This window comes from Balaenoptera borealis (assembly GCF_965194805.1).
Source record: "Balaenoptera borealis genome assembly, chromosome: 12".
NCBI lineage: Eukaryota > Metazoa > Chordata > Mammalia > Artiodactyla > Balaenopteridae > Balaenoptera > Balaenoptera borealis.
Genome location: NC_138869.1, coordinates 43219351 through 43239289, shown reverse-complemented (window position 1 = coordinate 43239289; position 19939 = coordinate 43219351). Strand labels below are relative to the sequence as shown.

Below are 19939 nucleotides of genomic sequence, written 5' to 3'. Positions count from 1 at the left end.
GTGTGCTTCTGGAGAAAGTGAGGCAGACGCTGTCCATGAAAGAGGGACAAATGGTAGCAAGCACAAACAATCATGAGGACTTCTTCTCATAGGTGACCACTGACCTGTACGAATGGGCCCCTAGCTCACAGACTTAGCCAGTACTCTTTAATGCTCAGAAGATAGGATGGGCCAGGGTCTGGGTCTGAGGTAGGTCTGCCTCTGTCACACCAACTTGTTCTCGCCTGACCCCGGAGTTGGCTAGAGGCAGGCCCAGGACCCTGAAGATGGACAGTCACAAAGTGCCTTGGGTCCCAGAGTAGCCCAGGCCTCAGGCCCTGCAGAATAAGCCCAGAGTGACCTGCCTGGGAGGTCCCCTGGCCTCTGACTCTTCATCACCTGCTTTGTTACCCTCCCCCACAAAAATTGCCCCCACCCATGCCTGAGGAAGGGCCTGTCAAGTACGGAGGCTGGCACTTTCTGCTCCTCCACCCCCTGCTATCCTCAATGTGCACCACAGAACCTGTTCTGTGCCCTCATCCGTTCTTGGGGAAGGGCGACCTAGCCATTGCCCCCACCAAAGGCCCAGGACATTCCCTAAGAGGCCTCCAGGGGGCGCCGCCGCGAAGCCTGTCGTGGGCTCTTCGGAGCGCTGCGGTGGTGGGCAGGCGCCCGCTTCTCAAGCCCCCAGGTTCTGCTGGCCCGCCCCTTCGCCGGTGCTCCCAGGCTGGGTCCTGCTGAGAACGGCCCCCACCATACACGTGTCGTGCGGCCCACCGCTGCTTCCTTTCTCCCCCAGTCCGAGGTCGGACCCCAAATCCTGGGCAGGCCCAGTGTCCACATGTCCGTCTGTCTGTTCACCGGTTTGCGTGCGACCATGGGTCGGCGCGCCCTGCTCCGGCCACGGCAGGTGCGGGGTTAAAGCAGAGGGGAGGTTTTCCCGAGTCGGGAGGGGGGACGAGGGGCGGACCCTGTCCAGCCCCGCCCCGCGCCGGAGCAGAGCCGGAGCCCCGCCGGAGCCCCGCCGGAGCCCGGCCTCAGACCCAGCCAGAGCAGGCACCAGCGGAACCGGAACCGCGGACCCTGCGCCCCGGCGGCGCCGGAGCCCCGGCCGGTGAGTCCCGCGGGAGCCGCGCTCAGGGGAAGTTTAGGGCGCGGGGTGTAGAGCCCCAAGCGCGCTCGCCCGGACCCGCCCCCTATTCCGCGAGCTGGAAGTTTGGGGCCAGGAGGCCCTCGCGCCAGTGGTTCCAGGAGCGTGGCCCCCCGCGGGAAAGGAGAAGCCAGGGAACTTGGGATCTGTGAAGTCCAGCTGCCCATTCCTGCTGGCAACGCCCTGGACTCTGGGAACCTAGAGTCCAGTGCTCGTGGGTTCCCAAAAATCATCCCCCTCCCCGTTCCAGACACCAAGAAGGCAGGCCTCTGGGGACTTGGCATGGGCAAACCCCTGAGGGTAGATCTTGAGGGGAAATGTGGGACTCTGGCCTCCAGTCCCTCCCCTCCCAGTCTCAAACACCCTGATCTTGGCCTTTGCTGGTGGGAATGGATGCACTCTATGGAATGGCTCCCAAAGGGGTTTTAAGAATACCCTGGACTCTGATCCCTGGCAGCAGGTTGGAGACCCTGGTGGCTGCCCAGAGCACACTGGAAGCCAGTAAGGGGGAGGGTACAGTAAAACTCCACTGATGCAGAGCACCAGGGTGAGAATTGTTGAGGGAAAGGGAAGGGGGCTAGGGTGGAAAGTCCTATCCTAGTCACCTTACCTCTCACCTAGACCTAGATTCAACTGGGGAGCAACTAGGTGAGGGCAAGGTATGGGAGGAGAATCCCTCAAGCCCCATAGGAAGTCGGGAAGTTGCCTGGGTAACTGGGAGACTGCCCTCCTTCCCACTCCAGGAGGGCCTCCACATCAGTGTGCTAGGCAGTGGAGGTGTGTCCTCCCTCTGCTTTTCCCACCAGCAATTTTGGGCCAGGCTGCTCATCTGTACCCTGAGGGGCTGGTCAGTGGCTCTGACCCTTTGTTTTCCCTCTTTTCTCTAGGTGAAAGCAAAGTCCTTGGACTGGCCCCACACTCCCTTGTAGCCCCGGTAGAGTCAAGATGTGGCCCCATCATGCCCTTCAGTGAGGCCTGCAGCCTGAGCAGATAGCATGGCCTGCCACTGGAGGTGAACACCATGGCTACAGGAGGTGGCCGGGCCTTTGCTTGGCAGGTGTTCCCACCCATGCCCACCTGCCGGGTATATGGTACAGTGGCATACCAGGATGGGCACCTGCTAGTGTTGGGGGGCTGTGGCCGGGCTGGACTGCCTCTGGACACTGCCGAGACATTGGACATGGCCTCACATACGTGGCTGGCACTGGCGCCCCTGCCCACTGCCCGGGCTGGTGCGGCTGCTGTGGTACTGGGCAAGCAGGTGCTAGTGGTGGGCGGTGTGGATGAGGGCCAGAGCCCGGTAGCTGCTGTGGAGGCCTTCCTGGCTGACGAGGGCCGCTGGGAGCGTCGGGCCACCCTCCCTCAGGCAGCCATGGGGGTTGCAACTGTGGAGAGAGGTGAGTGGCCTCCCAAGGAAGGTCCCTCAGGTGCCCCAACACCCTCCATTCTTTCCTGACTTGGTCCCTTACCTTCAGAGATTGGGCAAGAGCTGTAAATTTTGCCTGGGTGCCCTGGACATGGCTTTGTTTCTTGTACCCTTCCCTACCTAGCTCTGAGCTGGGCTAGCAGCAGCCTAAACTGCCTTTTCCAGCTGTGAGGTGGGAGTCAGAGCCGAGGCTAGCCTCCAGCATGATGGGAGGCCCAAGCTACCTCCCTGCCCCATTCCTCCTTTCTAAGAGACAAGGAGGGGTGGCCCAATGACTCCCACAGTTATAAATAGTCTGGGAGAGGGGGATAGGAGCAGGGCCTTGGCTCAGAGCCTGGCAAGTGCTTAAATTCCTCACACCACACAAACAAACCAGGGAGACTGAGAGGGACAAAAGCCAAGCTGGCCTGGAGGCAGTTGCCATGGAAGTCCCTAGCTGACTGGCTGTCTGCCTAATGCCCCCAGACATGCCCCCAGCTGACCCTGAGGGTGTAACAGGGCAAGAACCTACTCTAGTGAAAGGGCAGGGTACAGAAGTGCTGGCAGAAGGCTTGTGGACAGCACCCCCATCCTGCAGGCCCAAGCTCCTCTCCCAGCCCCCCAGCTGATCCCCAGAACCCCCTCCCCAGTCTGAGCTCCATGCTGAACAGATCTTCATATGGCCCCCACCCCTGGCTTAAACCACCCCCCACCCTCCTTCCCCCATGAGAGTCCCCACATTGTGGCCTCCAGGTCTGACCACCGGTCCTGCTTGGATGCCAGACTTGGTTGCCATAGCGTCTCCAGGGAGACAGAGACGGCTTATAATTAGATTGGCTGCCTCCTGCTCTTCACTTGAAGGGGCCCTGGCCAGAGTGGGAATCCTAGCTCTCCCAGCCCCCACTCCAGGCAGGCAGGAGGGTTTCTGCTGCCAGGGAGGGGTACCATAAATAGGTGTGTCCTAAGCCACCTCCAGGCCTGACCAGGGCAGTTGTCAGGGTGGAGTGCTGTGGCCAGGCCCAGGGATAGTCTGTATTACTCTTTTCTCTGCAGATGGTATGGTGTATGCACTGGGGGGAATGGGCCCTGACACAACCCCCCAGGCCCAGGTTCGGGTGTATGAACCCCGCCGGGACTGCTGGCTTTCGCTGCCCTCGATGCCCACACCCTGCTACGGGGCCTCCACCTTCCTGAAAGGGAACAAGATCTATGTCCTGGGTAAGGACCTGGGGATGTGGAAAATTGGCTTGAAGTCCAAAAGCACTTATCCCTATAGGTTGGCTGGGATCAAGCTTAGTCTGGGATGGTGGGACAAGAGAAGTTTTGTTGGTTTGAGTCAGGGTTGCTCTGAGGCTCTGACCTCTGGTGGTCCTGCTGAGGCTGGAAAACCAAACCCCAGTGCCTAAGGATCTTTGGGGTTGATCTGTGCTCTGGTGTGCAGACAGCTGGGTATGGGTAGCTGGGGTGGGCAGTGGTAAAGGCTCAGCAACCTGGAAAAGGAAGAGCCTGCCAGGCCCCCTGGGCTGCCTCCCAGGTGCCCCAATTCCATTGGCAGGGGGCCGCCAGGGCAAGCTCCCAGTGACTGCTTTTGAGGCCTTTGATCTGGAGGCCCGTACCTGGACCCGACACCCAAGCCTGCCCAGCCGCCGGGCCTTTGCTGGCTGCGCGATGGCCGAAGGCATCGTCTTTAGCCTGGGTGGCCTGCAGCAGCCCGGGCCCCACAATTTCTACTCCCGCCCACACTTTGTCAACACTGTGGAGATGTTCGACCTGGAGCATGGTGAGCAGTGGCTGGTCTGGGCTATTCTCCCACTGTCCATGGGATGGAGGGGTGCAGTGTGTGTGAGGGGGCTAGATCTGACCTCCCCTCCCCTGCAGGGTCCTGGACCAAGCTGCCCCGCAGCCTGCGCATGAGGGATAAGAGGGCCGACTTTGTGGTTGGCTCACTTGGGGATCACATCGTGGCCATTGGGGGCCTTGGTGAGTCTCTGTGGGGCTAGGGATAGGAGGGGAGCCCAAGACAGGAAAGAGTAGCCCCCTGCGTGAGCACCACCTCCTGCCCTTCTCTAGGTACTCCAGGGGTCAGGGCTTTGTGAGCTTCCCTTTCCCAATCTGTAAAACAGTCAGTGGGTGGTCTACCTGGCTCAGCTTTTGGGGTGTCTCTCAGCACCTAACTGTGGGTTCTGTACCAGCAGGGGCCTAGGAGATAAAAACAGGACAAATGACCACTGAATGAATGGAGAAATAGAAATGTGAATGAATAAATGAATGAGTGATGAAATGGGGGCAATGAGTAGCAAGGCATGGATAGCCCATCCTGGGGTAATGCATGCTGGGCCATGCTCTGGGCTCAGGGAGCAAAAGAGCTGGAGCCCCTGCAGCCTGTGCCCTTTACAACATCTGTCTTCTTTCTGCAGGAAACCAGCCGTGCCCTCTGGGCTCTGTGGAGGGCTTCAGCCTTGCACGGCGGCGCTGGGAGGCACTGCCTGCCATGCCCACGGCCCGCTGCTCCTGTTCTAGTCTGCAGGCTGGGCCCTGGCTGTTTGCCATCGGGGGTGTGGCCCAGGGTCCCAGTCAAGCTGTGGAGGCACTGTGTCTGTGTGATGGGGTCTGAATGCCTGATGGGACCTGTCCACTGGAGCAGTTCAGTGCCAGAAGCAGATGTCTGTGGTTCCTTTCGCTGCTGAGAAAGCTCACTGTGGCTCTGTGGGATGAGGGAGGCACAGGGTGGGGCACTTGAGACACTGTGTCTGGGACTTGGGGGTGGCCTTCATCTTTAGCACAGGATACACATACCTTTATACCCACCTTTACTCCCATTCATTCACGGACCATGCCCAGCTCTACCCTTGCTCTGGAACCTACTGGGCCCTCTGTCCAACTGGGAAGTGGGGGAGGGCAGAGCTGGCCTCCTGCCCCACAGGTCAGTGCCTATCTGGAGTTGATCAGGCCCTCCCCAATGGCTGTTCCTGAAAAATCCTAGCTGTCAGCCTGCCTTGAAGGCCCTTGTGGACTCAGAAGAGGTCAGAGAGGGTGGGAACACAGAGGGGTACAGGAGTGGATGTGGGGACCTCCAGAGGGCCAGAAGAATGTTGGCTTTGGGCCCTTTACACTGCTGGCTGTGTGACCTTGGGCAAGTCATTTCACCTCTCTGTGCCTCAGCATCCTCATCTATAAATGGGGATCTCTGAAACCTTCCTGCCCTACCTACCTCACAGGGCTGTTGTGAGGACCCAGGGAGTTCAGATCTGGAAGTAAAAGTGCTGCTAAATCTGGCTTATGGGCTGTGGTGTGGACTCCTGTGTTGCCCCTGCGCCCCTGGCCCTCAACTTTCTCAGGGGATGAGGGTCTAGAGGAGCCTTTAGGATCTGGCCTCTGCCCCCAAAGTGTTCTGGTGTCTTAGCCCCACTTAAGCCTCAGTTCTCTGTTGGTGACGTAGGATGACCCCCATCCCCTATTGCCCTGGCTGTTAGAGGGCACTCACAGCAAGACCATAGAAGAGCTCAGAAAACTGCAACAAAATACCATAGGATCAGGATGACCTCAAGATTCACATCACACAGCATCCTCAAAGCCTCTGCTCACCTCCGGCGGGCGGGGGGGGGGGGGTCCAGTGGGGGCTGTTCCCTCTGTCCCAGCTGTGGCGAAGCTGTCTCTTAGGCATGACTGTGTTGCCACTCACCAGACCCCTAGAGGCAGTAGCCTCCCAGAGAAAGCAAAGCTGCCAGCCCTTGCCTCCTCCTCCAGTCTTTGCTGCCCACTAGTAGGGGCCATTGACTCTGCTTTCCCTGCAGCTGTACTGATTGCAAGGGGTTCACAGTTGAGTTTGTGGCAAGAACGGATTTGGGGTCCTGGAACCCACCTGCTGTGGCCAAGGTAACCCTCCTGGACCATTAGCCTCCTGCAGGCCTTACCTCTTCTCACTCACTGGCAGGACTCCCCAGGCAGCACCTCCCCAAACCAGCACAAGGCTCCATGGCACAAGCAACATAGGAGCCAGGCGCAGGGCCTGGCTGTGCCTTACTGTTCTCCAGCCTCTGAGATCTCTTGGGCTGCAAGCACAGACAGGCCACTGAGTTAGCTGTCCTTGTTTAATGTTCTGGACCAATTTAGACACTCAGAGACCCCAGCATGAAGGTAATGCTGCAGCAGCTTGGGTCTTGTGATCCCTGGAAGGTCAGGCAGTGTGTCGGTGACTGGGGCCTGGGGCCCCATGTTGTCACTGCCACAATGGCCACCACGGGATGGCTGGCAGAAGTTCTGCTGGTAGGTGGTGCTGGCACGGGGAGGCTGGATCTGCACAAAGTGGACAAGGCGCTGGGGGAGGTCACTGAGTCCTGGCCCTGACCGGAAATCAGCCTGGTAGGAGGATTCAAGGGGCCGCGGCTGGCGCAACTCCAGTTCACAGGGTGCCCAGCGCAGGAAGGTGTGCTGCTGCCACAGGCGCTCCAGGTCTTTCCGCCTTCCGATTCCCTGTAGCAGGCAGTAGGGGCCCTCCTCAACGGTACAGGCCCTTGGCCCACAGTCCTGGCACCAGGCAATTCCTTGGGCCCCTCCTATACCCAAGCCTGCCTGGTGATGCCTGGCCTGTGCCTGGCCTCCCTGGCCTGTACCCCAGCCTCTTTGGCCTGCACCCCCAGTCATGCCTTCCATTCCAGAGTGAATGAAGCCCCCAGAAAGTCAGTGGCTCCTAAGATATTTGCACATTGTCAGGCAAGCTGGTGGGGGAAACCAAAGCAGAGGTACATCTGTTTGTAAAATGGGCTGTTTCCCAGAAGAAAGAGGTTGTCAGGAAGACAGACACTCCTCTGTCTGTATAAAGAGCCCTCTCTCCCTGCAATGTCTTATCCCCTCCACCCTACCTCAACTTCAACCTAGGCTGGGAGTCTGCCCATTTTCCTTCCTCTCTCTAGCACTCACTTTGTCAAAGGAAGTGCGGTTGTCATGCTTGGAGAAGAAATGTTGCCGCGCTGGCTCCTTGAAAGACAGTGAAAAAGAAGGTGAATGGGGAAAGATGATGCTTACCTGTCCCCAAGATGCTAACTCAGGGCCCCATAATGGAGGGAAGTTGCCAGGAGCCACCACCCTTAAACTGCTAAACTGCCAACACACTGAAAGGGCAGATACAAATTAAAGCAACACCTCATTCCTGGGACATCTCATCCCAGCACTTGCTCTCAAAGCAGAAGCCTCTGGGGCCACTGATTGAGAAAGGGGCTGAGGCATTTTCCAGGACATCCTGCCGTTAGTGGGGCAGTGGTTTAAGTTTCACATTGGGTCCTTTAGATCATCCAGGACTAGGCTCCAGCTCTCTCCTCCTCTCTTTCACTCTCTCATCAGCAACCCAGCCTCTTGGCCCTAAATACCACCTGGAAACTGAAATTTCTCTTTAGAGCTTGAGCTCTCTCCCGAACTCCAGACTGACTAGCCAACCACCTGCTCCATATTCCCATGTAAATGTCTAACGGGCATCTCCAAACACATGGCTGAGCTCTGGATCATTCCCCAAAACCACCCCACCTATAGCCTCCCCCAGCTCAGGTCATGGCAGCTAGATCTTGCCAAACACCTCAGAGTCCCCTTGATTCTTTTCTTTCACACCCTACATCCAGCGTGCCAGGAAATCCTGTTGATACTTCCTTCAATATGTACCCAGGATCAGACCACTTCTCAGCATGGCTGCTGCTTTCTCTGGTCTAAGCCACCTTCCCCTCATGCCTCAATTACTGCAAGAGCTTCCCACTTGGTGTCCCTACTTCCAAGCTTGCCTCTCCAGTCTATTGTCCTCTTAGCAGGCAGAACAACTCTTACTATGTAAATCAGATCACACTCCTTGTTTGCCAAAAATCCACAACAGTTCCTCATGTTTATAAAAGTCAAAGTCATCAGAGTGGTCCATGAGACCCACATGATATTGATTCCTCCATTACCTCCAGCCACACTGGCATCCTCACTGTTCCTCAAATACACTAGCTACTTCTACCTTGGACCTTTGTACTACCAGTTACTTCCGCCTGGGACTCTTCTCCCAGCTGGCCATGACTCCCTCTCACCTACCTCTTGGGAGGCCTTCCTTGACCACTACTACACCAGCAGTCCCATCACCCCAACCCAGTATTTTTCACCTTCTAACATACTGTATGACTATGTATTATGTTGTTGTTTACCATCCGATGCCCCTGACTAGGACACAAGCACCTCATGGGCAAGGTTACTGTCTGTTTTACTCACATCTATAACTCCAACACTGAGCCTGGCACTGTGCTCAATACATATTTGCTGTTAAATCAATGAACAGGGACAGAAGGTCCCCAGGGCATTTGCTTTAGCCCAGTTGGGGCCAGAGAACCATGCCCCATCCCCAGGCAGAGAGAGACCACCTCTCAGGCCCCTAGACCTCAGCAGGAATCTCTCCCAAGACCGTCCACCTTGCCTTTGTGCCTGGTCTCTGCCCCCAGGGTCCCTCCACCTCAGCCACTCAGCTTCTCCTGCTGCAGACCAGAATGAAGTACCTGATCTGCTGAGTCCAATCTTGGCTGGGTTGGGGTATGAGCAATGGCTGACAATAGGTTCCTAGATAAAAGTCAGGGGCTAGCTCCATCCCAGATCCCTGAACCAGAATCTTCGGGGTGGAGCCTTTAACAAGCTCCCCTATTGGGACCTCCTGCCTTAGACAGCCGGTGTTCTCCAAATCGAATGAAAGCTCCATGAAGGTAGAAAGCCAGCTGGCCTTACGTTTCATTCCTCATAAAGCAAACTGACACAAGAGATTAAAAACCCAGAGCCCTTTTAGGAAAAAATAGAAAATCTTCAGAATCTAGAGCTAGGCAAAGAGTTCTTAGATGTGACACCAAAAGCAAGAGCCATAAAAGAAAAAAAAATCAATAGGGCTTCCCTGGTGGTGCAGTGGTTAGGAATCTGCCTGCCAATGCAGGGGACACGGGTTCGAGCCCTGGTCTGGGAAGATCCCACATGCCGCGGAGCAACTAAGCCCGTGAGGCACAACTACTGAGCCTGCGCGTCTGGAGCCTGTGCTCCGCAACAAGAGAAGCCACGACAATGAGAAGCCTGCGCACCGCGATGAAGAGTGGCCCCCGCTCGCCGCAACTAGAGAAAGCCCATGCACAGAAACGAAAACCCAACACAGACAAAAATAAATAAATAAATTAATTAATTTTTAAAAAAATCAATAAATTAGACCTCATCAAAATTTTTTTTAAAAGTTTTGCTCTGTGAAATTCCATGTGAAGAGGATGAAAAGACAAGTTACAGACTGAGAGAAAATATTTGCAAATCACATATCCAATAAAGGACTAGTATCTAGAATGTATAAAGAACCCTCACAACTGAACAGCAAAATAAACAATCCAATTAGAAAATGGGCAAACGACATGAAGACATTTCTTCAAAGAGGATATACAGATGGCAAATAACACATGAAAAGATGTTCACCATCACTGAACATTAGGGAAATGCAAATTAAAACCACAGTGAGAGGGCTTCCCTGGTGGTGCAGTGCTTAGGAGTCTGCCTGCCAATGCAGGGGACACGGGTTTGAGCCCTGGCCCCGGAGGATCCCACATGCCATGGAGCAACTAGGCCCGTGTGCCACAACTACTGAGACTGCGCTCTAGAGCCTGCAAGCCACAACTACTGAGCCCACGTGCCACAACTACTGAAGCCTGCGTGCCTAGAGCCTGTGCTCCGCGCACCACAACGAAGAGTAGCCCCTGCTCACCACAACTAGCGAAAACCTGCGCACAGCAATGACGACCCAACACAGCCAAAAAAAAAAAAAAAAAAAAACCCCACAGTGAGCTATCATGACACATCAATCAGAATGGCTAAAATAAAAAATAGAGACAACACCAAATTTTGGTGAGAATGCAGAGAAATACAATCATTTGCTCATTGCAGGTGGGAATGTAAAATGTAAAACAGCCACTCTGGAAAACAGTTTGACAGTTAAAAAAAAAAAAAAACCTAACATGCAAGGGGTACAATATAGGGGTAGGGGAAAAAAAGAGTTATTATGGGAGTATATGAAATCATGTGTGTGAAACTTTTGAAAATTGTAAAGTGCTATAGAATTTAAAGAATCTTTCCTTCAATTAAAAATTTCCATCCACATTAAAAAACCAAACAAACAACTTAAATGCAACTACAGGGACTTCTCTGGTGGTTCAATGGCTAAGACTCTGAGCTCCCATTGCAGGCAGCCAGGTTCTATCCCTGGTCAGGGAACAAGATCCTACATGCCGCAACTAAGAGTCCGCATGCCCGCAACTAAAAGATTCTGCATGTTGCAACTACAAAAAGATCCCTCATGCCACAACTAAAAAAAGATCCTGCACGCTGCAACTAAAGATCCCTCACGCGGCAATGAAGATCCTGTGTGCCGCAACTAAGACCCGGTGCAGACAAATAAATAAATAAATAAAATATTAAAAATAAATAAATAAATGCAACTATCATATGACCAAGCAATTGCACTCCTAGGTATTTATTCCAAAGAAATGAAAACTTATGTTCACCCAAAAACCTGTACACAAATGTTCATAGCAACTTTATTTGTAAGAGGTAAAAACTGGAATCAGCCCAGATACATTTTAATAGATGGATGGTTAAGTAAACTGCTATATACATACCACAGAATACTACTCAGTAATGGAAACTGAACCGTTGATACAACTTGGAGGAATCTTCAGGAAATTATGCTGAGCAAGAAAAGCCATTCCCCAAAGGTTGCATGCTGTATCATTCCATTTACATAACGTTTTTGAAGTCACAAAATTTTAGAAATGGAGGAAAAATAGCAGTTAGGGACAGGGGAAGGGTGGAGGAATGGGAGGCTGATGGGTATAAAAGGGCAGGACCAGGGATCCCTGTGATGTTGGTCAGTATCTTGACTGTGGTGGAGGATGCACAAACCTACACGGGTGATAAGATTTTATAGATCTTTTTTTTTTCTTTTGCAAATGAAGTGACCAACAAGGGATTAAACTCCAAAATATACAAACAGCTCATGCAGCTCAATATCAAAAAAACAAACAACCCAATCAAAAAATGGGCAGAAGATCTAAATAGACATTTCTCCAAAGAAGACATACAGATGGCCAGGAGGCACATGAAAAGATGCTCAGCATCATTAATTGTTAGAGAAATGCAAATCACAACTACAATGAGGTATCACCTCACACCAGTCAGAATGGCCATCATGAAAAAAATCTATAAACAATAAATGCTGGAGAGGATGTGGAGAAAAAAAGGGAACCCTCCTACATTGTTGGTGGGAATTTAAATTGGTAACAGCCACTATGGAGAACAGTATGGAGATTACTTAAAAAGCTAAAAATAGATCCAGCATATGATGCAACAAGCCCACTCCTGGGCATATATCTGGAGAAAACCATAATTCATAAAGATACGTGTACCCCAATGTTCATTGCAGTACTATTTATAATAGCCAGGACATGGAAGCAACCTAAATACCCATCAATGGAGGAATGGATAAAGAAGATGCGGTACATACATACAATGGAATACTACTCAGCCATAAAAAAGAAAGAAATAATGCCATTTGCAGCAACATGGATGGACCTAGAACTTGTCATACTGAGTGAAGTAAGTCAGATAGAGAACAACAAATATCATATGATATCACTTATATGTGGAATCTAAAAAAATGGTACAAATGAACCTATTTACAGAACAGAAATAGAGTCACAGATATAGAAAGCAAACTTATGGTTACCAAGGGGGAAAGCGGGGGGATGGATAAATTGGGAGATTGGGATTGACATATACACACTACTATATATAAAATAGATAACTAATAAGAACCTACTGTATAGAACAGGGAACTCTACTCAATACTCTTTAACGACCTCTATGGGAGTAGAATCTAAAAAAGAGTGGATATATGTATATGTATAATTGATTCACTTTGCTATACAGCAGAAACTAACACAACATTGTAAATCAGCTATACTGTTATTAAAATTAATTTTAAAAAGATTTTACAGACTTTTATGGGTTTTTTTGCCCATGCCACGTGGCTTGTGGGGTCTTAGTTCCCTGACCAGGGATCGAACATAGGCCCTCAGCAGCGAGAGTGTGGAGTCCTAACCACTGGACCACCAGAGAATTCCAAGATTTTATAGATCTTAATACACACACACAAATGAGGAAATCTGAATGAAATAAGTGGATTGCAGCAATGTCAACGTCCTGGTCGTGATATTTTACTATAGATATGCAAAATGTTACCATTGGGGGAAACTGGGCAAAGCGTAAAAGGGATCTCTTTACTAATTCTTACAACTGTTTCTGAATCTACAACCATCTCAATAAAAATTTCAATTAAAAAATCTGGAGGTCTGGGGCATGTTCCAGTTGCCCCCCCAATCCCTCCCCCATCTTTACCCTTAGCTATAAAATTGTACACAGCCCTAGAATGTGGATGCCTCTGCTGTTGGAGGCAGGTCTGAATTTGGAAACTCACCATTCTTACAGTGACAGGATAATCTACCGACTCCCACTGACTTGAGTTTTATTCTCACAACTGTGGGAGTCTAGTGAAAAGTGCAGTCATTTCCTCTCCACCCAGGCAGTTCTAAGTATTCTTGTCCCTGAGGAGAATTTCACCTGCATCTTTGCTTCTAAACCATTTAAGGCTCCTTTTCCACTCAGGTGGTAACACTCGTGGTCTCTGAGCAGGTAGGGCTTGGGCTAGGGTTCGAGCTACAGAAGCCTTGGAGGAGAAGTAGGTTTCCTGGAATGGGTCAGTGTTTGCCTGTGGGAGGACTAAGGGCCTCTGTGGAGGCTGGGCAGTGTGCAATTAGTGGGGTACTGAGCGAGGAGTCCCTGTGGTAGACTGAGGCATGGTGTGGGGGTGGGGCAGAGGCAGAGACACAGCAATCACGGCACCACCAACGAAGGACCTGCCTCCAGCCATGAGCCCCGGCACTCTAGTCTGACCTTAAGAACAAACAAGATCAGGATTACATTTCCCAAGAGTCAGACGGGTGAAGGCTAGAAATAAACTAATCTGGTTTAGAAGAAAAAAAGAAATAGAAGAATAAAAAGAAAAAAGAATCTTCTTGCATCTGAATGACAAAATTTCTACCTGCCCCAAACTAAAGGTAAGTGGCTGCCACATCTTGGAAGGGTTTTCAACAAGAATAGCTGCAATCAGCCAGCTGACACTTGGTATCTCTCAGCAAATAAGAAAAAAGAATGTGCACCTTCCCTGAGCAGTCCCACTAATTAAAACAGCTTTAGATCTAGAAAGAGTCAGGAGACTTGGCATTTGTACAGCCTAAGCCCAAGATACACAGACCATGCTATTTTGGGGTTGCTGATAATGCCAACATGTAACAAGACTTCACTTCAATCAAAACATGTCCCCAAATATGTCCTCTACTCTGTTCCTGGGGGACAGACTGAGAGGACATTCAGGTCTCTGGGATGAGAGCTGCCACTGAGGACTACTACAGACACCCAGCAGGAAGTGCCCAGGTTACCTCTGTCCCTGCACTACGCAGACCTCATCACTCTCTCAAGGGAGGTGGCCCCAGACGAGCAGTCTGGAGTTGCATTTGGGCCTGGCTCAGTAGGCAGTGCCAGGCAGCCGTTCCAACTGGGCATGCTAAGGAAGTTCAGGCTCTGCAGCATGGCAGACTCCAAGACCCTGCTCTTGGCCTGGGAAAGCAATTTGTAGAGAATCCAGATGGCCAGTCAAGTAGGACCTGGCTAGAGGCTGGGAAACAAGAAGCTGCAGTGGGGGGAGCATCTTCCAGGCACACCTCCAGGTCGCTCTCAGCCCTCCTCCACCCTGATCTTTCCCAGGAGTCTGATGTGAGCACACTTCTCACCAGGTTGACTTCCCTCTGACCTGAAAGGAAGCCTGGAAAGGAGATGGAGGGAAGGAGGGAGGAGGTGTTTCTTCTCCTGGCTCCCTTCCAGGCCCGCCCCTACCTGCTACCTGGCTGTGTCTCTCCACCCGAAATCACCACTTCTCTCAGGAAAGCCCTCTCCACACCACTCTCTCCTTCTGGGTTCTAGGAGCCATGCCCTCCCCTTGTTCCTTCAGGCCCAGCAGTACTGACCACTTGGTTGTTACCATCCTGTGAGAATGCCTTTCTCTGAAGCTCCCACACCTACTCCTTTATATGTATACCCTCCTGAGTTCTCCTGTTTTGAGTGGGCTTTTTACTTTTGGGACCCTGACTATGCTCAGTGTCCCCTCCTTGTCTCCAGGCCTGGAAGCAGTGGAGGGCCTGCAGCCCTGCATCCCTCTCCTGTTATCTGGAAGCCTTTTCCAGCCACCTTAGGCCGATTCTGCCATCACTCCTTTCCAGTCCTCCTTGGCTGGGCATGGAGGTGGATACCTGCCACCTTCTATGCTGTTTTACTGACCAGAGGAGGCCTCCTATTCACTCCTGAGCCCCTGGACTACAAGGCTGACTGTGAGCTAGACCATTGACTTTCATGGCGTCAAGGAATCTGTGCTGAAGGACAGCAGTCTGCAAAACTCAAGGCTTACTTCTTGGGTTCTGGAGGCTCTCTCTCCATGGCCATCCACCCCACCTGGGCCCTGACTCTTCCTCCATCTAGAAGGAGCAGTGACCAAAACTGTCCAGCCTGGTACTGGCTCTTCTCCACCCATGTATCTATAGGGGGAGGACCTGACATTTCAGGGAAGAGGGGCCAGGCCTCATGCAAGTCCTGGGGATAGGCTGGCCTCAAGTGTCAGTCCAGTTGTGGTAGAGTCGAGGATATTGCTCTTGGGTCCTAAGAGAAGCAGAATCTGGCCCAGAGTGGCAGCTGCAGCCAGGGCTGCCTCGTACCTGACAGCGCTGCAGGAACACTGCTGGGGGCTGGGGCTTGGCTGCAAGGCGATACTCTCGAGCACTTTCACTCTTGAATTGGCCTCTGTAGTGCCCATAGAAGCCACTGTTGTGCTGTAACAAGGCAGGCTTGAGGGTGAATCCCACCCCAACCCCCACCCTGAGTCCTAGACCTCAGAGCCCCCAGGCTAGAAGCCTCTCCTGGGAGTTCCTGACAGAATAAAAAGAATCAGAGGAGGAGTGACACCCTGGAGAGGGGCCAACAGAGAGGTGTCTCCATCCATCATTAGAACAGTTGGCCTCAGCTGGGAGGGTTATGTCTGTAAGGAAAGGGTGCGTTCCTTCCTTCCTCCCCTGCTTCCTCTCACCCTCCCTCCCCTTCCTTCCTTCCTTCCTTCCTCCCTCCCTCCCTCCCCCCCTTCCTTCCTTTCTCTCTCTCTCTCTCTTTCTTTCTTCATAGGATCCTAATATGGGCTGGGGACACACACAGCAGTGAAAAGACAGAAAGACCCTGCTCCTATCAACCTTCCTTCTGGTGAGGGAGTAAGACAAGTGAATAGAGTCAGAAAAGAAAGAACCTGATGACTAGATCAAGAGTGACAGGGAGTAGGGACAGCATCTCATGACAATGGGCGTGGTACTTGAAGGAGTCAGCCATGTGAGGGGCAGCAGAAGAGCATTCTACATGGTGAGAACTGCAAGTGCAAAGATTCAGAGGCCAGAGAGAGAGTTGTGTTGGAAGAACCGAAAAAAAAAAAAAAAAGAGGCCTCATTGACTAAAAGACTGTGAGCAAGACGAGGAGAAGTAAGGTGAGGTCAGGGAGGGACAGGGCCTAGACTGGGTTAGGAATATGGATTCTCTTCCAAGAGCAAGGGAAGACTTCAGCAGGGAAGGGGACCAGACAGGTTCTGAGTTGGGGTGACTTAGGAAGCACTAAGCAGAGTTTTGAGAACAGGGACACCATCTAGTAGCGTGGTCCTTCCCTGGAGGATCTGAGAGGAAGTCCCCTTCATTGTCTTCCCTGCATTGTTAATAGAGGTCAAAGGTCACTGAAAAGCCAGGACGAAATGGATACATATTCTGCATCTATTGACAAAGTCATGAACACCTGTTTGCTACACACTTTGTTATGCTGGGGCAAGTAGGGCACCCTCTGAAACTGGAGCACATAAACAAAGGATGAACTTTCCCAAAGAAGTACTTCAACAGTGGATACCTTCTGGAGAGAATTTCAGAGACAAGGACTGGCAGAAGACAGAAATGAGCACCTATTGGGGGTATAAGAAGCTGTACTGTGCTGATGTCATTAGGCAGACAACATGGATGACCATGTCTGGCCAGGGAACTCCTATGGCCCAACCTCACCGTCCTGAATACCCCCTGGAGAGGACAGTGTGTCTAGTACACGCCATGATCATAGTCCTGAGCAGAAAGAACCTGTTCCCAGCTGGCCTCTGGCCATCAAAGTGGGCTCCTAAGCGTGCCTGGGAAGCCCTTTATCTTTTCATCCCACTGAGGGCTTGGGTCATCCAACTCATCTGTCCATCCTTCTACTACTGTCAAACACTCCTTTCTCTCTATTCAGTTTATTTCAACAGTATTTACTGGGCCTTTACTGTATGCCAGGCATGGGACATACAGACAGAAGAAAGCAGTCTTTAGCCTCAAGATGTTCCCAGTCTAGAGAGCAGTCAAACTACAGAAGTTTGGGGGGATCAAACAAAGGACTGGGTATAAATGGGGTGGCTAGAGGACTAAGAGGATCAGCTAATCCAGGCATGAGACCAGGACACATGGAAGAGGGCACGGTGTCAGGAAGACTAGAAAAGCTGTAGGGGGACCTCAGAATGGCAGAGGGGGAGTGGGCAGTTTGGGGCTCTCCTTTAGCCTGGATGCTGGATGAAACCATTCTCACTTTACTCTCATGAGTCATTCATATTTCAGGTACTACCCCAGGGCCAGGGGCTAGGATTAATGTAAAGTACACTCTTACCCAGGAGCCTACTAAAGCACTTTGCATCTTTCTGGGAAAGGAGCAGAAAAGGCAAATTTTCCTCTTGTCTTTTTGAGGCTACTTCTGGAGAAAGAGCATCTCAGCAGGTCAACTTCTTGTTGCTTAGTGACAAAGGGATATTGTGACTACACAATGCTCCTGATTGTTGAGGCAGTGCCCAGCCTGCTACCCCTTTGTGCTTCCTGCTCTGTTCTTACTTCTCTCTGAGAGAAATCTGTCCCTCAGCATTAACAGCTTGGGAGAGTTCTTATATAAACATATAAGGCTCCACAGTGGAGTCTGATGAACTCACAGTCAATGAAATAGCAAACATTTTAAAGGCAAATCCTGCATTTTTAAAACTGCAACCATACTGCCAGGGATATAAATTTATAACACATTTCATGGAGTTAGAAGAAATGCTAAAGGGGCTGGTAGCTCTTAGGATAAAAATGCTGCTTCAGAATAAGGCTCTGTCAACTTCTCAGGAGTTTGTGGTGACTGGGAACACTAATTGGTGACAAATGTTGGTGAATGTTACAAGGGCCCAAGTGAAGGAGGAGAGAGCATAACAGAGGAGCAAAAGAAGCAGCATGAAAATATCTGACACCATGGTTCCATCCCAAGCTAGCCTTGGGCAGATTATTGTCTCTCTCATTTATAACACAGGGACATGAACAGTTCACTCCTTTTACTAACCCAGAGAAGCTGGCAATTAGCCTCTAAAACTGTGCCAACGAAAAGTTCAACAACAGGAAACACTCAGTAGGGCTTTGTCACTGGCACAAGCCCTACTAGCCAGAAAGTCCACCCTATTAGTATAGTAACCCTGGAGATCCCCTCTCACATGTATTCACAACTACAAAAATGTTCATTGCTGTATCTGTATAGGGGAAAAACTATAAACAGGCTGAATGTTTATCAAGAGGACAATGAGAAAATTGGCCTATAATCAAACAATTAAATACTGGAGTTACTATAAATTGGCTACAGATACTTGAATCCACAGAGATAAATCTTAAAAATGGCAAGTCAAAAAGTTGTAGAGGGAATTACCTGGCTGTCCAGTGGTTAGGCCTCTGTACTTCCACTGCCGAGGGCCCAAGTTCAATCCCTGGTCAGGGAACTAAGATCCCACAAGCTGCGGGGCACTGCCAAAAAACAAAAAAAAAATTGTACAACTTGACACATTTTGATCTATGTATACATCTATGAAACATAACCACAATCTAGGTAGCAAACATATCCATCACCTCGAAGTTTCTTTCTGCCCATTAGTATTCCTTCTCTATGGCACTCATTGGCCTCAGGCAACTGCTGTTTGGCTTTCTGTCACTATAATTTGCGTTTTCTAGAACTTTATGTAAGTGGAATCATTCAGTATGTATTCTTTTGTGTGTCTGTCTTCTCTCACTCAGCATAATTATTTTGAGAATTATCCATGTCACTGTGCCTATCAGTTGTTCATTCCTTTTTATTGCTTAGTAGTTTTCCATTGTATGGGTATGCCAAATCTCTCCTCTTGCTCTCTTTTTTTTTTAAATTTATTTTTTTAATAGACTTTTTTTTTATAGTTTTTGGTTCAAAGCAAATTAGAGTGGAAGGTCCATAGATTTCTTATATACCTCCTGCTCCCACACATACAGAATATTACATTTATTATAAATGCTGACCCTAAATCGACACAGAATTATCACCCAAAGTCTATAGATTACCTTAGAGTTCACTCTTGGTGTTGTTCCTTCTGTGGGATTGGACAAATGTAAAATGACATGTATGCACCATTATAGTATCAAAAAGAATAGTTTCACTGCCCTAAAAATCCTCTGTGCTCCACTTATTCAGCCCACCCTCCCCCTCTAACCCCTGGCAACTATTGATCTTTTTACTATCTCCATAGTTTTGCCTTTTCCAGAATGTCATACTGTTTAGAATCCTGCAGTATGTAGCCTTTTCAAGATTGGCTTCTTTCACTTAGTAAAATGCATTTAAGTTCCCTCCATGTCTTTCCATAGCTTGATAGATATTTTAGTCCTGAGTAATAGTCCATTGTATGGATGTACCACAGTATATTTATCCATTCACCTACTGAAGATGACATCTTGATTGCTTCCAAGTTTTGGCAATTATGAATAAAGCTGCTATAAACATCCATGTGCAGGTTTTTGTGTGGGCATAAGTTTTCAACTCCTTTGGGTAAATACCAAAGAGCATGATTGCTGGATCATATGGTAAGAGTATATTTAATTTTATAAGAAACTGCCAGAACATCTTCCAAAGTGGCTGTACCATTCAGCTTTCCCATCAGCAAGGAATGAGAGTTCCTGTTGCTCCACGGCCTCACCAGCATTTTGTGTTGCCAGCATTCTGGGATTTTGGCAATTCTTAAAGTTGCATAGTGGTATCTGTTTTATTTTGCATTTCCCTAATGCATATAATGTTGAGCATTTTTCTCATATGTTTATTTGCCATCTGTGTATCTTCTCTGGGGAGGTGTCTAGATCTTCGGCCAACTTAATTTTTTTATTGTTGAGTTTTTTAATACATTTTGGATACCAGT

The 19939-nt window shown here is 50.3% G+C and overlaps 2 protein-coding genes across 2 annotated transcripts; one reads left to right on the top strand and one right to left on the bottom strand.

Annotated features, from left to right (window-relative positions):
* The first annotated feature begins 937 nt into the window (after positions 1-937).
* KLHDC8B (kelch domain containing 8B) lies at positions 938-5810 on the top strand. The gene is made up of 6 exons (XM_082344990.1): positions 938-1093; positions 2017-2526; positions 3588-3752; positions 4090-4314; positions 4413-4514; positions 4952-5810. Exons 2-6 carry the CDS (start codon positions 2151-2153, stop codon positions 5146-5148), a joined length of 1065 nt encoding a protein of 354 aa, XP_082201116.1. The 5' UTR covers positions 938-1093; positions 2017-2150; the 3' UTR covers positions 5149-5810.
* Positions 5811-5891: 81 nt separating this feature from the next.
* Positions 5892-19729, bottom strand: CIMIP7 (ciliary microtubule inner protein 7; the record flags this gene model as incomplete). Its single annotated transcript, XM_082345822.1, has 4 exons — positions 5892-7028; positions 7455-7511; positions 15386-15514; positions 19724-19729. 4 exons carry the CDS (start codon positions 19727-19729, stop codon positions 6612-6614), a joined length of 609 nt encoding a protein of 202 aa, XP_082201948.1. The 3' UTR covers positions 5892-6611.
* Positions 19730-19939: the final 210 nt, after the last annotated feature.